At 41.9% G+C, this 14117-nt stretch overlaps 1 protein-coding gene across 4 annotated transcripts in view; it reads right to left on the bottom strand.

Annotated features, from left to right (window-relative positions):
* PRKDC (protein kinase, DNA-activated, catalytic subunit) overlaps nt 1-14117 on the bottom strand; it is a 159173-nt gene that overhangs the window by 60225 nt on the left and 84831 nt on the right. For all 4 annotated transcript variants that reach the window (XM_012790025.2, XM_012790027.2, XM_076005322.1 and 1 more), the window contains 6 exons: nt 12617-12760; nt 4944-5095; nt 4641-4772; nt 3383-3494; nt 1356-1480; nt 1133-1282 (listed from right to left, as the gene is read on the bottom strand). In XM_012790025.2, the coding sequence (XP_012645479.2) occupies nt 1133-1282; nt 1356-1480; nt 3383-3494; nt 4641-4772; nt 4944-5095; nt 12617-12760 (815 nt within the window). The remainder of the gene's footprint in view (nt 1-1132; nt 1283-1355; nt 1481-3382; nt 3495-4640; nt 4773-4943; nt 5096-12616; nt 12761-14117) is intronic.

Genomic DNA, 14117 nt, shown 5'->3' with positions numbered 1-14117 from the left:
CTACACTGATATAAAAATTATATTCTTAAAAATAATTATTGTGGGCTAGATTATTAAAAATAAACAAATTAATTCAATGTGCTATCCTGGAATGAATCTTGGAATAGAAAAAGAACACTGGGGGAACTTGTGAAACAGAAATAAAGTCTAGTTTAGTTAATAGGAATGTACTAATGTGTTTTTTTTTTTTATTTTTTATTTTACTGACATCTATGCCTCAAGGAATGTACTAACGTTAATTTCTTAGTTTTAACAAATGTATTAAGATTATGTAAGATGGGGAAACTGTGGAAGAGGTATATATGGGAATTCTGTGTACTATCTTTAAACTTTTCTGTAAATATAAAGTTATTTCAGAATAAAAAGCTTATTTTAAAAAATCTGATAATGGCGAACAAAACAAGCTAAAAATATAAAGAATTTCTGATTTTAAAAATGCTTTCAAGAGCTACCTGGAGTGTCACATAGTGAAGTGAAGTGCAGTCTGCGCCCTAAATGAGGCATACACCTATCTCCTTGTTTGGTGTGTCTTTTGCTCCTTATAGCACCTGCCTGGCTGTCTTTACACCGAGGATGCTCTGTAAATAGTCACGGAAGGACACAAGGACACAATGACATACATTCTTTGCTATTGGCACACTATACATTTATCAGTAATCTATTACCATGTAAAAGTATGTATATAGACCAAGACTAGAAAAGAGTAGAGAAATAAAATAATGTAAGCCATCAGCAGCTTTCTCCTTTAACTTTTACTTTTATATTTACTATATTGCAATTCTGAAAGTAAAGGAACAATTATAATATGAATACACTAACTGAAGGCTCTTACCTGGAAAAACAGGTACAGACCTCAAAAGCATGCAGTTTAAATTTGAAGAGAGCCTGAGGCAATTATGCAGGCCACCTCCTTTATTCATGGGTGAGGGATGGGACCATAGGGTTCTTGGGGGGGTGGGCGCCAGGCCCACCTCAGCACACATTCCATTATTACACTCTCTTCACCTTTCCTTCTCAGATTCAAACTTCACAAATATGCATTTCATGGAAACCCACAGGTTCTTCACCAGTTGAAGGAGAGGCATTAATGTTTTATGAGCCCACCCAAGAGTGTGGGCTGCTGTTCACGCACCTGTGTCTCATGATTTGAACAAAGTCCTTGCTCTTTAACTGGAAGTACAGGTCTGTCATTTCCTCAGCACGACAAAGCACCACCTCCAGACAGAGTGTCTTCAACACTCCATGAAACTTTGGCAGCAGGAAGAACACAGCATTCATGAACCTGGGTGGGGAGGCACAGTGGTGAGGGAAGGGCCTCAGACCCTCCACCCCAACATGCGCCCGAAGGTCCCTACCTGTCAGCAAGAGGAGGAAAGCTCTTGGTCACTTTGTTCAAGCACATAATAAACTTGTCCTCCATAGCATTCTGATGTTGCTTCAACTGTTTTACAACCAAGTCACACACGGATTCCTCCAGTATCTGAAAAATGAAGTTTCTTTTCAAATACACAAAGGTGGAAACCTATGTTAAGCACTGAAAATAAAGTTCATCTTGAATCTTTAAGTGAACTCAAGGAAGGTGTTCAATGTTATCACCTACAACAAGGCTCACAAAGCACATGACAAAACAAGAGGTGCTAGGGATGTCCGCTGTCCACACTGACACTGCATGCCTGGCTCCTGGTCCCTGAGGTCCTACATCCAGTGAGTGCTCAAGACCACATTGCTGTGCTCTGCGCCATGAGCACCAGGGCACCTGGCTTACATCAGATGTAGGGTCAATGAAGAAGATCAGCATTTCCTTCTGACACCAACACACGACAAGTAAGTCCTTTGAGAAGTTAAGCTAAAATCAGTGACTAAATACTGTTGAAGACACCTTTTAAGATGTTCAGGTCTCTGGTCAAAACTATTTACACAGAATGGAATCTTCAAGCAACTCTAACCATATAGCAGCCCCATCGGGGTCTGGCTGCCCATGTCCGGCTTTCTCTCCAGTGCCGGGAGTAACAGTAGCAGTAACTACCTGCCACTACAGATTTGTCTGTATCTGACTGCCTCCTCTCCCCAAACACCAGCTCCCCAAGTGTGGGGACTTGGCCTGTCCTGTTCCCACTGCGTCCCTGGGGCCTAGAAACAAGTAAGTCCTCAGGAATAAGTGTTCAATTAGAGACGTACTCAGTAGTGTCTACTGGAAGGAAGTGATAGAAAATGTTTACATCTATCATCCATGGCTCATCTTCCTCCTCACAAAGACCAGGAAAGGAAAGTGGGCAACCTTTTCAAAGGCACTAAGATTGGATGCACAGTTTTTCAATACAAAATTACTATAGGTTGAGCATCGCAAATCTGAAAATCCAAAGTTCAAAATGTTCCAATATCTAAACTTCTTAGAGCATTGACATGACACTCAAAGGAAATGTTCATTGGAGCATTTCAGATTTTGCATTCTTAGATTACAGATGCTCAAACAGTAAGTATAATGCAAATACTCCAAAATCCAAAAATGTCCAAAATCTGAAACCAAGCATTTTGGATAAGGGATATTCAACCTGTAATGTGATTCTATTTTAAAGGAAAACACAAAACCACAAATTTCAATGGTCTGAACCCCATGGAGAATATTTTAATTAAGTATTACACTATTGATATATCAGTTTTGGTTTTTGGTTTTTTTTTTTTTAAGACGGGGTTTTGCCCTATTGCCCGGGCTCTAGTGCAGCACTGTGATCATAACTCACTGCAACATCAAACTCCTGGGTTCAAGTGATCCTTCTGCCCCAGCCTCCCAAAGTGCTAGGATTACAGGTGTAATCCCAGGCCCAGATATGTCCTTTTATTAAAAGTATTCAATCTGATGACACAACCGAAATGTTCAGAAACTAACAAGCAAAGAAAGCAAGCAAGGCCGGGTGCATGGCTCACGCCTGCAATGCCAGCAGGTGGGGAGGCTACGGCAGGAGCCTCGCAGGGGCCAGGCACACGGCACTGAGAGGCGAGAAGGGCCCATGCCTCTCACAGCTGGGTCACTCTGCCCTCACTGCAGCAGCTACCTGTTGGGCTCGTTTTCTCCAAAAGGAAATCTTGAGACCAAGTTCATGGGAATAAAAGCTGGTTAAATACTCATCCTAACTTTTACAATAAAGTCAATCGCCAAACTGCCAATCTTTAAATGTTCACAAAGTTCCCTTGTGTTTAAAAAATCTTGTATCATCTCTAAAAAATTCAGCACTATATTTGGTATACAGTAGGAAAACAGTCAAATAATAAATGCAGATGCCCACTTTGTTCCCAATGGCATACAGGAAGCACATGTAAGCATCAGGGGTCATAACAAATCAGAGCTGACAAGTGTTTACTTAGAACTGTGCAACACACTCACGTCTTTCCTCTCTGTAATATACTGAAGAACAAGTCCCAGAACTTCTGCTGCTGCCGCATATACCTCTTTATATTTTACAAATGACATGTTATTGACCAAAGCTTGAAAGTATCTACAACAAATACAGAAAACGAATATGCTTAAAACAATGCATTCTGTTGTTTGACATAAAAAGTTAAAATTTTCCCTCTCTTGACATATTAATAGCACAAATTAAGAAAATCTAAATATAAAACAATATAAATTATGTACAGGACTACACATGTCAGTTTGTATTCAAGGGCTCTGACATTACAAGCAGAATAGCGTGGGTGGTCCAACGCCCAACAGCACAGAACTGCCATAGTCAGTTTCCCATAGTGCAAGGCATGACAACAAACTGCAGTGAAAGAAAAGGCTGATATCCAAGAGTAGGAGGCACTGACTCCCTTTCAAAAGCCCCTACTAAGACAAGACAAAGACAATAAAATGACGAGGAAGAGAAGGCCTGTGCTCAGAGTGTATATTCTATGTGAAGCACAGGGAGTGGCACATCTAACCACCAGCCTCACGGTGACTCCGTAAGGCTGTTCTTGGGGCGGAAACCCAAGACCAAACCAGTAACCTGTCTACAGGAAACGAGTTCCTGTTGAGTGCCAAGCCCTGGCTGTCTCAGCTGTGAGGTCACACAGTTTCTGGCACCAGAGACGGTGTGATGGGTCTCAGGTTCAACACAGAGGGCCCGGAGACGGGAGGCCAGGGTGGGTGGGCAGAAAGCTATGGGGCAGCTACAGCGCGAACCTGACTTCAAAAGCACCCTCTGTGGTGTTCTTCACTGTGTCATACCTGCTGTCCCTTGCCCAAGTTGGGACAGCCGGGCTGGAACAGGTGAGTGCAGGGACAGCACAGCCAGCGTTCTGGAGGCCCCACTGTAGTCAGAGACCCTGTGACGAAGCTGCCTGTGCGACCCATGTTACTTTCAGGTGTACGTGTTGAAAACAGTAGTTCAGAAAATAAGACAATACCCAACACTTCTCACCTGCCAACATGAACATGAAAAACTTACACTCATTTTCAAAAACCTATATTCCCCATTCACTCCAGACATATTTCTTCTCCCAAATGACTCTAAATCCAACTTTCTAAATTTAGATAGAAATATTTTTAACATGGGTTCTAGCCCTTAAGTTTATCAAAATTGAACCACACTCCAGTCTATCAATCCAATTCAAGGAGACTTTAAATCAAAAAAGAATCAAGCAAAAAATATGATACTTACTGGAAACTTTCTACACCACATTTTGGGTCATAGGGAGGCAAGTCATTGGCCATCACGATGCCTAATAACTGAATCCCTACTGAATTGTCTTTAGAATTAGGATCTTTACTAGAAAACTTTTCAAATATTAACCTGAAATGTAAGCACACAGGAGAAAATAGAGACTGTCATATAATTAGATTTCAAATTATGTTCATCTTTTATCATTTCAAGTAATTAAATTTCATTGTAATCACCATTTACAACATGCTGCATTTTATTCTAAATTTCTAAACAATATTGCAAAAACTAGTAAACTTATACCTGTAAGGGATGGCTAAGCAATCCTTCCAGCATTCAACAAGGGTTTTTATAATTTCAAGGTTGTGCCTAAAAACAGCTCTTTTTGGATGAAAGACATGTTTCATTAGGAAATGAAGCAATCGATTTGCTAATACTTCATCTTTAGGGACCCCCTGAAAAGGCAATAGAAATTCTATATTAACATGCAGCATTCCATTCTGGAAAAGGTCTTTTTAATCCAAAAGTCCATTTATAAAAGAAATCTGGCTTTTACTGAAGAGTTCAGCTCCTGGTTAAAGCCCTATGTGTGAGAATCTTATCAAGACGGTGGACAAGGAACACCGCCAGACAGAGTGCCTCTGCAGAAAAGACAGATTCTAGCAGAAATTAGAGGAAAGAAGCAAGCAGACGAGCACACATCGGATGAGGGTTGGAAGGAGGGGTACCCGAGACCACGGGAGACTCCACGGAGGAGGTTGCGGAGGAGAACTGGAAGCAGAGACCTCCAGAGCAGCCGGGAGACCAGGGGCAAGGGTAGGTGCAGCGATTAACTCTCCCCTCCCTTGCATCTCGGACTCCTGGTGGGCTCCCCAGCGGGTGGAGAGACCTGCGGACACCAGTCCAGAGACGGGCACCACCAGTGAGCGGTAAGCCACTAGCGGATGCGGCACTAGGCTCCCAACTCCTGCAGGGCACTTCCCAGTGCACAGACCCGAGCTGCGCGACAGGCGCCATATTGCCTCACTCTCCCCTCCGCCATCCCTATCCATGGCTGCCGAGAGAGATAATATAGCCACCAGCCGGAGGCACCTCCAGGGGACGGGACCTTCCCTTTTGGGGCCCTACAGCCAACTAAGGGGAACTCAGATGGTGAGCTCCCTACCCGCCAGCCCCTCCAGGTGCTGATGGCCCAGGAGACCCCTGAGGCTAAGAGACATAGACCCAGCTTGGGCTCCCCGTGGGTGAATTGGGACGGGCACTCCTCTCCTTGGTGGGGATATATTTTGAACTCCGGGATCCAGAGGTCAGACCTGCAGACCAGATCCCGTGCACCTAGGTCTCGCATTGCCCGGGACACAGAAGGGATATACGCAAATAGCCTACTGAGGGGTGTGTGCCTTCAGGGACAGATCAGCATCCTAGAGGGCAACCCTCCCCACAAAGGGAAGCCGTGCACCCAGTCCAGGTGGCGTTCCTGTGCAGGGAACCTCCCGGCCGGCATCACAGCCAGGGGAGGCTCGGTGGCATGAGGTCTGGCCTGCTTGCAGAGGCCCAGGAGTAGCTGTGGAGTTGGGGAGGGTGGAAAGAAGCCAGGCCCGCTCCAGACTGTGGGTCTCAGACAGCCCCACCCCACACGCAGACTCTCTGACTGAGCGGGACCATTCGAGCCCCGCCCTGACAGCTTTTCCTGGAAGCAGAGAACAGAACTTTGACCCCTGCTAACGACATTGATGGTGCCTGAGGGCAGGCTTACCCAACCAAGCTTCGCCTAGACTCTCTCCTAGACCAGCCATCACTGAGGGGCAGAAAAGGACACACCTGGAAGTCCCAGGGCCCCACCGACCACCTGAGGCACTAGAGTGCCTCTCTACAGGAACAAGAGCTGATAACAGGACACAAAAACAACAGCGTAGCCTGTTCCTCCAAGCAAGCGCCACCTACTGACAGGCAAGTGCACACCCTTTTCGTGGCACCTACTGACTCATTATAAGGAAGTGGTCAAATCTCACCCACAGACACCACCTACCGGATCAGAAACTAACCAAGGCGTGTGAATACCCAAATGAAAACCTAAAGGAAAGAAACAACAACTGATGGACATGGAAAGAAATCAGCGAAGGAACTCTAGAAATATGAAGAACCAAACGGAAACCACACCCCCAAAGAGGAGCCTCAGCCGCTTAGAAACAGACACCAACCAAAATCAAGCAACCAAAATGAGAGAAGTGGAATTCCGAATGTGGATCATAAGAAAATTCAACGACGTGCAAGAACAAATCAATAACCAACACAAAGAAACCACAAAAAGCCTCCAGGACCTGGAACAAAAGTTCGCTAAAGAAATCGGCACAATGAAGAAAAGTTTAACCGAACTCCCGGAAATGAAGAACCAATTCAGGGAACTATAAAATTCAGTGGAAAGCCTCAAGAACAGGGTAAATCAAACATAAGAAAGAATCTCAGAGATTGAGGATAACACCTTCCAATTAAATAAAGCATTCACAGAGATAGAGCAGAGAAACAAGATAAAAGAGCAAAGCCTACAAGCGATGTGGGATTATGTGAAGAAACCTAATGTGAGGGTCATAGGGTTACCAGAAGGGGAAGAAGACAACACTCAAGGGTTGGACAAGCTATTTGAAGATATAATAGAGGAAAATTTCCCAGGCCTTGCTCAAAATCTCAATATACAAGTTCAAGAAACTCAGAGGACCCCTGGGAGATTCAATACAGTAAGACGTCACTACATGCAGTCATCAGACTGACCAAAATATCAACTAAAGAGGCCCTTCTAAGAGCTGTAAGATGAAAGAAGCAAGTAACATACAAGGGAAAGCCAATTTGAATAACGCCAGACTTCTCTACTGAGACTTTACAAGCAAGGAGAGACTGGGGCCCCATTCTTACTCTTCTGAAACAAAACAATGTCCAGCCTAGAATCTTATTCCCTGTAAAACTAAGTTTTCTATATGAAGGAGAAATAAAGACATTCTCAGATAAGCAAAGACTGAGGGAATTCACCAAGACAAGACCAGCCCTTCAAGAAGTACTCAAAACAGTGTTACCCATGGATCAGCACAATTAAACACTCATGAATGTAAATCTACTCAAAGCTAAAGATCAAAGCCCAGACATTACAATGGCTCAAGAGAGAAAACAAAGCAACAAAGTTCAACCCAACATAATGAACAGAAATCTGCCCCATCTATCAGTTATCTCAATAAATGTGAATGGCTTGAACTCCCCACTCAAGAGATATAGGCTGGCCAAATGGATAAAAAAAAAAAACACAAGCCAAGAATCTGCTGCCTTCAGGAAACACATCTAACCTGCAAGGATGCAATTAGACTAAAGGTAAAGGGGTGAAGAACAATATTTCAAGCAAACGGAAGCCAAAGAAAGCTGGCGTGGCGGTGCTGATTACAGATAACTTAGTTTTTAAATCAACAAAAGTAATAAAAGACAAAGAAGGTCACTATATGATGGTGAAGGGTACAGTTCAACAAGAAGACATAACAATTCTAAATATATATACATCCAACCGTGGTGCACCCAGATTCATAAATCAAACTCTACTTGATCTAAACAAATGGATAAACAACACCACCATAATAGTTGGAGACTTTAACACCCCACTGACAGCACAGGACAGATCCTCTAAACAAAAACTCAACAAAGAAATAATGGACTTAAACAGAACCCTAGAACAAATGGGCCTGACTGACATTTACAGGACATTCTGTAATGTCCTGTAATGTCCTGTCCAAAACCACTGAATATACGTTCTTCTCATCAGCTCATGGGTCATTCTCTAAGATTGACCATATCCTAGGACACAAAGCACATCTCAAACAATTTAAAAAGATAAAAATTATACCATGTATCTTTTCAGACCACAATGGAATAAATGTAGAAATCAATCCTAACAGGAGTTCTCATTTCTACACAAAGTCATGGAAACTAAATCTTCTGCTGAATGATCACTTAATAAACGAGAAAATCAAGATGGAAATCAAAAGATTCTTTGAACTAAATGACAAAGGTGACACAAGTTACCAAAACCTATGGGACACAGCTAAAGCAGTTCTGAGAGGAAAGTTTATTTCCATAAATGCCTATATCCAAAGGTCAAAAAGATCACAAATAGACAACCTAATGAATCGTCTCAAACAGCTGGAAAAAGAAGAAAAGACCAACCCCAAACCCAGCAGAAGAAGTGAAATCATTAAGATCAAATCAGAACTAAACGAAATTGACAATAGGGAAACTATACGGAAAGATTAATAAAACAAAAAGTTGGTTCTTTGAAAAAATAAACAAAATTGACACACCATTGGCTAGACTAACGAAAAGCAGAAAAGAAAAATCTCTAATAAGCTCCATCAGGAACAATAAAGGAGAAATTACAACTGATACCACATAGATACAAGATATAATTTATGAATACTACAAAAACCTCTATACACACAAACTGGATAATGTGGAGGAAATGGACAATTTCTTAGAAACACACAGCCTCCCTAGACTCAACCAGGAAGAAATAGAATTCCTGAACAGACCAATATCAAGTACTAAATTGAAACAGGAATAAAAAACCTTCCTAAAAAGAAAAGTCCTAGACCAGATGGTTTCACACCCGAATTTTACCACACTTACAAAGAAGAACTAGTACCTAACTTGCAGAAACTATTCCACAACATCGAGAAGAACGGAAACCTCCTCGACACCGTTTATGAAGCAAATATTTCTCTGATACGAAAACCAGGAAAGGATGCAACAAATAAAGAAAACTACAGACCAATGTCCCTTATGAATATAGATGCAAAAATTCTCAACAAAATCCTAGCCAATCGAATCCAGGTGCTTGTCAAGAAAATAATTCATCACAACCAAGTGGGCTTCATCCCAGGGATTCAGGGATGGTTCAACATATGCAAATCTATAAATGTAATTCACCATATAAACAGAAGCAAAAACAAAGACCACATGATCCTCTCAATAGACGCAGAGAAAGCATTTGACAAAATTCAACACCCTTTTATGATAAGAACACTCAACAAAATAGGCACAGACGAGGCTTACCTAAAAATGATACAAGCCATATATGACAAACCACAGCCAATATCATACTGAATGGGGAAAAACTGAAAGCATTCCCACTTAGAACTGGAACAAGACAAGGTTGCCCACTATCTCCACTTCTGTTCAACATAGCGCTGGAAGTCCTCCCTACAACAATCAGACAAGAGAGTGGAATTAAGGGCATCCAAATGGGAGCAGAAGAGATCAAACTCTCACTCTTTGCTGATGACTTGATATTATACCTAGAAAACCCCAAGGATTCAACCAAGAGACTCCTTGATCTGATAAATGAATTTGGTAAAGTCTCAGGATACAAAATCAATACACAGAAATCAGAGGCATTCATATACGCCAACAACAGTAAAAGTGAGAACCAAATCAAAGACTCAATTCCCTTCAAAACAGCAACAAACAAAATAAAGTACCTTCGAATATATTTAACTAAGGAGGTAAAACACCTCTACAGGGAGAACTATGAAACACTGAAGAAGGAAATAGCAGGTAAACAGACGGAAGAATATACCATGCTCATGGGTCGGCAGAATCAACATTGTTAAAATGTCTATACTATCCAAAGTGACCTACAGAGTCAATGCAATTCCTATCAAAATACCATCATCATTTTTCACAGATATAGAAAAAATAATTTTACGCTTCATATGGAACCAGACAAGACCCCCTATAACAAAAGCAATCTTAGGCAATAAAAACAAAATAGGAGGTATTAATTTACCAGACTTCAGACTATAATACAAGGCTATAGTCATTAAAACAGCTTGGGACTGGCACAAGAACAGGGACATTGACCAGTGGAACAGAACAGAGAACCCAGATAGAAAACCATCATCATATAGCCAACTAATCTTCAACAAAGCAGACAAAAACATACACTGGGGAAAAGAATCCTTATTTAATAAACGGTGTTGGGAAAACTGGATAGCCACATGTAGAAGACTGAAACAAGACCCACACCATTCACCTCTCACAAAGATCAACTCACGCTGGGTAACAGCCTTGAACGTTAGGTGTGAAACTATTAGAATTCTAGAGGAAAATGTTGGAAATACTCTTCTAGATATTGGCCTAGGCAAAGAATTTATGAAGAAGACCCCAAAGGCAATCACAACAGCAACAAAAATAAACAAATGGGACCTAATGAAATTAAAAAGCTTCTGCACAGCCAAAGAAAACTGTCAAGAGAGCAAACAGACAACCCACAGAATGGGAGAAAATTTTTGCAAGCTACACATCTGATAAAAGGCTGATAACTAGAATCTATTTAGAACTCAGGAAAATCAGCAAGAAAAAATCAAACAACCATATCAAAAGATAGGCAAAGGACATGAACAGAAACTTCTCAAAAGAAGACAGAAGAATGGCCAACAAACATATGAAAAAATGTTCAACATCTCTAATCATCAGGGAAATGCAAATCAAAACCACAATGAGGGCCGGGCGTGGTGGCTCACGCCTGTAATCCTAGCACTTTGGGAGGCCGAGGTGGGCGGATTGCTCAAGGTCAGGAGTTCGAAACCAGCCTGAGCGAGACCCCGTCTCTACCAAAAATAGAAATAAATTAATTGACCAACTAAAAATATATATACAAAAAATTAGCTGGGCATGGTGGTGCATGCCTGTAGTCCCAGCTACTCGGGAGGCTGAGGCAGTAGGATCGCTGAGCCCCGGAGATTGAGGTTGCTGTGAGCCAGGCTGACGCCACGGCACTCACTCTAGCCTGGGCCACAAAGTAAGACTCTGTCTCAAAAAAAAAAAAGAAATCTAAATTTGGTTTACTGTGAGATAACTGAGATAGGCACATCCAGACACAGACATGTGAAAAAGCTGTATGTACATTTATGGTGTTTCATAATGATCATTCCCATGATATTCTCACATGAAAACTTTTGAACGATGTCGGTGTCCACAGTTTTAAATGAATAGGAAAAGCTCTCGCACATATAAGTCTGCACCCAAGTTGCTCCCCCACAACACAGTGTCACCATCTGGCAACTAGGACCTTAGCAGCCACTCTCACCAGTATGGATTACGGTCAATGCTCTGGAATAAATAAGCTGGCAAATAAACACCACCACACCCAGGGCTTTACTCTCGATAGAAGTCCTCAGAATCTCACACCCAGGGTATACTGTCATTTAGCTTACACATAATTTTAATAAATCTGGTATTTAGTTTCCAAGCTCCTAGCAAGTAAAAGCAATAAACAAAACAAAATAAAATAAATGCCTGACAGCTTAGTAATAAAAGCAAGGTCAAAGGAATCATCAAAAGCAGATGAAAGACAACAAAACAAAACCAAAGCAGTCTGAGGCCATTCCATATGGGAGCATCACAAAACGACAACTCAAGGTCATGAAGAGGAGCTTGAGCTACCTGTCATATGCACTATAACTACAATCCCCAACCCCTGGGCTTCATACTGGTACCAGTCCATGGCCTGTTAGGAACAGGGCTGCAGAGCAGGAGGTGAACAGGATGTGAGTGAGTGAGGCAAGTGAGTGAGCAAGTGAGCAAGTGAAGCTGCGTCTGTATTTACAGCCGCTGCCCATCACTCGCATCACTGCCTGAGCTCCACCTCCTGTCAGATCGGCAGAGGCGTGAGTTGGAGGAAAACAAGCTCAGGGTTCCCACTGATTCTGTATTATGGAGAGTTGTATAATTATTTCACTACATATTATAATGTAATAATAATGGAAATAAAGTACACAATAAACGTAATGTACTTGAATCATCCCAAAACCATCATGTGCCTCACTCTCCAGATAGTGGAAAAACTGTCTTCCAACCCGTCCAGAAAGTTTGGGGACTGCTGCACTATAGGATATCAGCACAGAAATAATGCATTGCTACAGAACAGATGCATCCATCCTTACTGCGGGAGTAGCCACGCCTGTCCATGAAAGAACAGTAGCCACAATCTCAACCAGCATGTAGTGAATTCCTCCTCCTCCACTGTCTTCAGAAACAGCCAGCTGCAGCAAGGGGCTGAGCCAGTGCTTTGCGTAAGGGCGAAAGACCTATGAGAAAATTGAAAAGTTAATGAATCATTTGAAATAACGAAAATATTATTAATAATACGGGAATATATCCTCCATCAGCCAAAATTTTATATTATTACTGGACCTAAGTCCCAAACAGATGTAAATTCCAACAATTACCCCACTTGATCACATTAGATTCTCTGCTGAATTATCTCTTCAAGGGCTCCTGAAACAATTCAATGGAAATGGATTTGTTATTGATCTTTTCACTGCTTAAAACCCTTCTGATAGCCAGGCACCGTGGCTCACGCCTGTAATCCTAGCACTCTGGGAGGCTGAGGCGGGCGGATTGCTCCAGGTCAGGAGTTCGAAACCAGCCTGAGCAAGAGCAAGACCCCGTCTCTACTATAAATAGAAAGAAATTAATTGGCCAACTAATATATATATAAAAAAAATTAGCCGGGCATGGTGGCGCATGCCTGTAGTCCCAGGTACTCGGGAGGCTGAGGCAGGAGGATTGCTTGAGCCCAGGAGTTTGAGGTTGCTGTGAGCTAGGCTGACGCCACGGCACTCACTCTAGCCTGGTCAACAAGCGAGACTCTGTCTCAAAAAAAAACCCTTCTGATACAATGATGCTCATAGAAATCAAAATCAAAGTATTCTATAGCAACCCTCTCTGTCCCATCTGAATAATACTCAGCTACAGAAAATTCTTTTATTTTATGCAGATGCATAAGGCATATAAAAATGAGATTATAAAATTAGGTAGGTACATATGGCTAAATTTTTTTTCACTTTTTCCTGTGTCACAGAAGTCATTCTGTTATAAATGTCACATGCTTAAATCTCTGAAATCTAAATAAGATATATCCATATACTAAATGCCACTGCAGGAGAATGCAGTGATGGAAAAGAACAGACTGAAGAATATAATCCAAGCTGTCTAACCACTTAACCTTCCTACCTTCTCTTTCAAATGTTTTCTTGGGGCTTTCTCATGTACTCTTCTCACAGCTTAATCTTGTGGTTTCAAATCCTTTTGAAATAAGGATTTCAAAAGGCTCCCAATAAGTTAAAAAAAAAAAAATCAGAGCACATTCCACGTATACATTTATTTATATGTGATATATATGAACCACTTTATGCTATTAAACTATAACAAATACTTAAAGGTTGGAAATTTTAAGATAAATGCAAATAAAAGTTCTATTATTTTCTTCCATGGGACGAGGACCTTCTCTAGCATCTCCTCTTGGGAACCACTGCCCTGCCCACTCCAGACTCCAGAGACACACACTGCGCCAGGGACAAGTTCCTGGGACGCCTCGGAGGCTTCTCACACCCACACATGCAGACGCAGGGCACCAGCTTCCTCCTCAGCCTGCCTGCCCAT

This window comes from Microcebus murinus, chromosome 7, assembly GCF_040939455.1.
Source record: "Microcebus murinus isolate Inina chromosome 7, M.murinus_Inina_mat1.0, whole genome shotgun sequence".
NCBI lineage: Eukaryota > Metazoa > Chordata > Mammalia > Primates > Cheirogaleidae > Microcebus > Microcebus murinus.
Note: the sequence above shows the minus strand (reverse complement) of the source record. Positions and strands in the feature narration are given on the sequence as shown.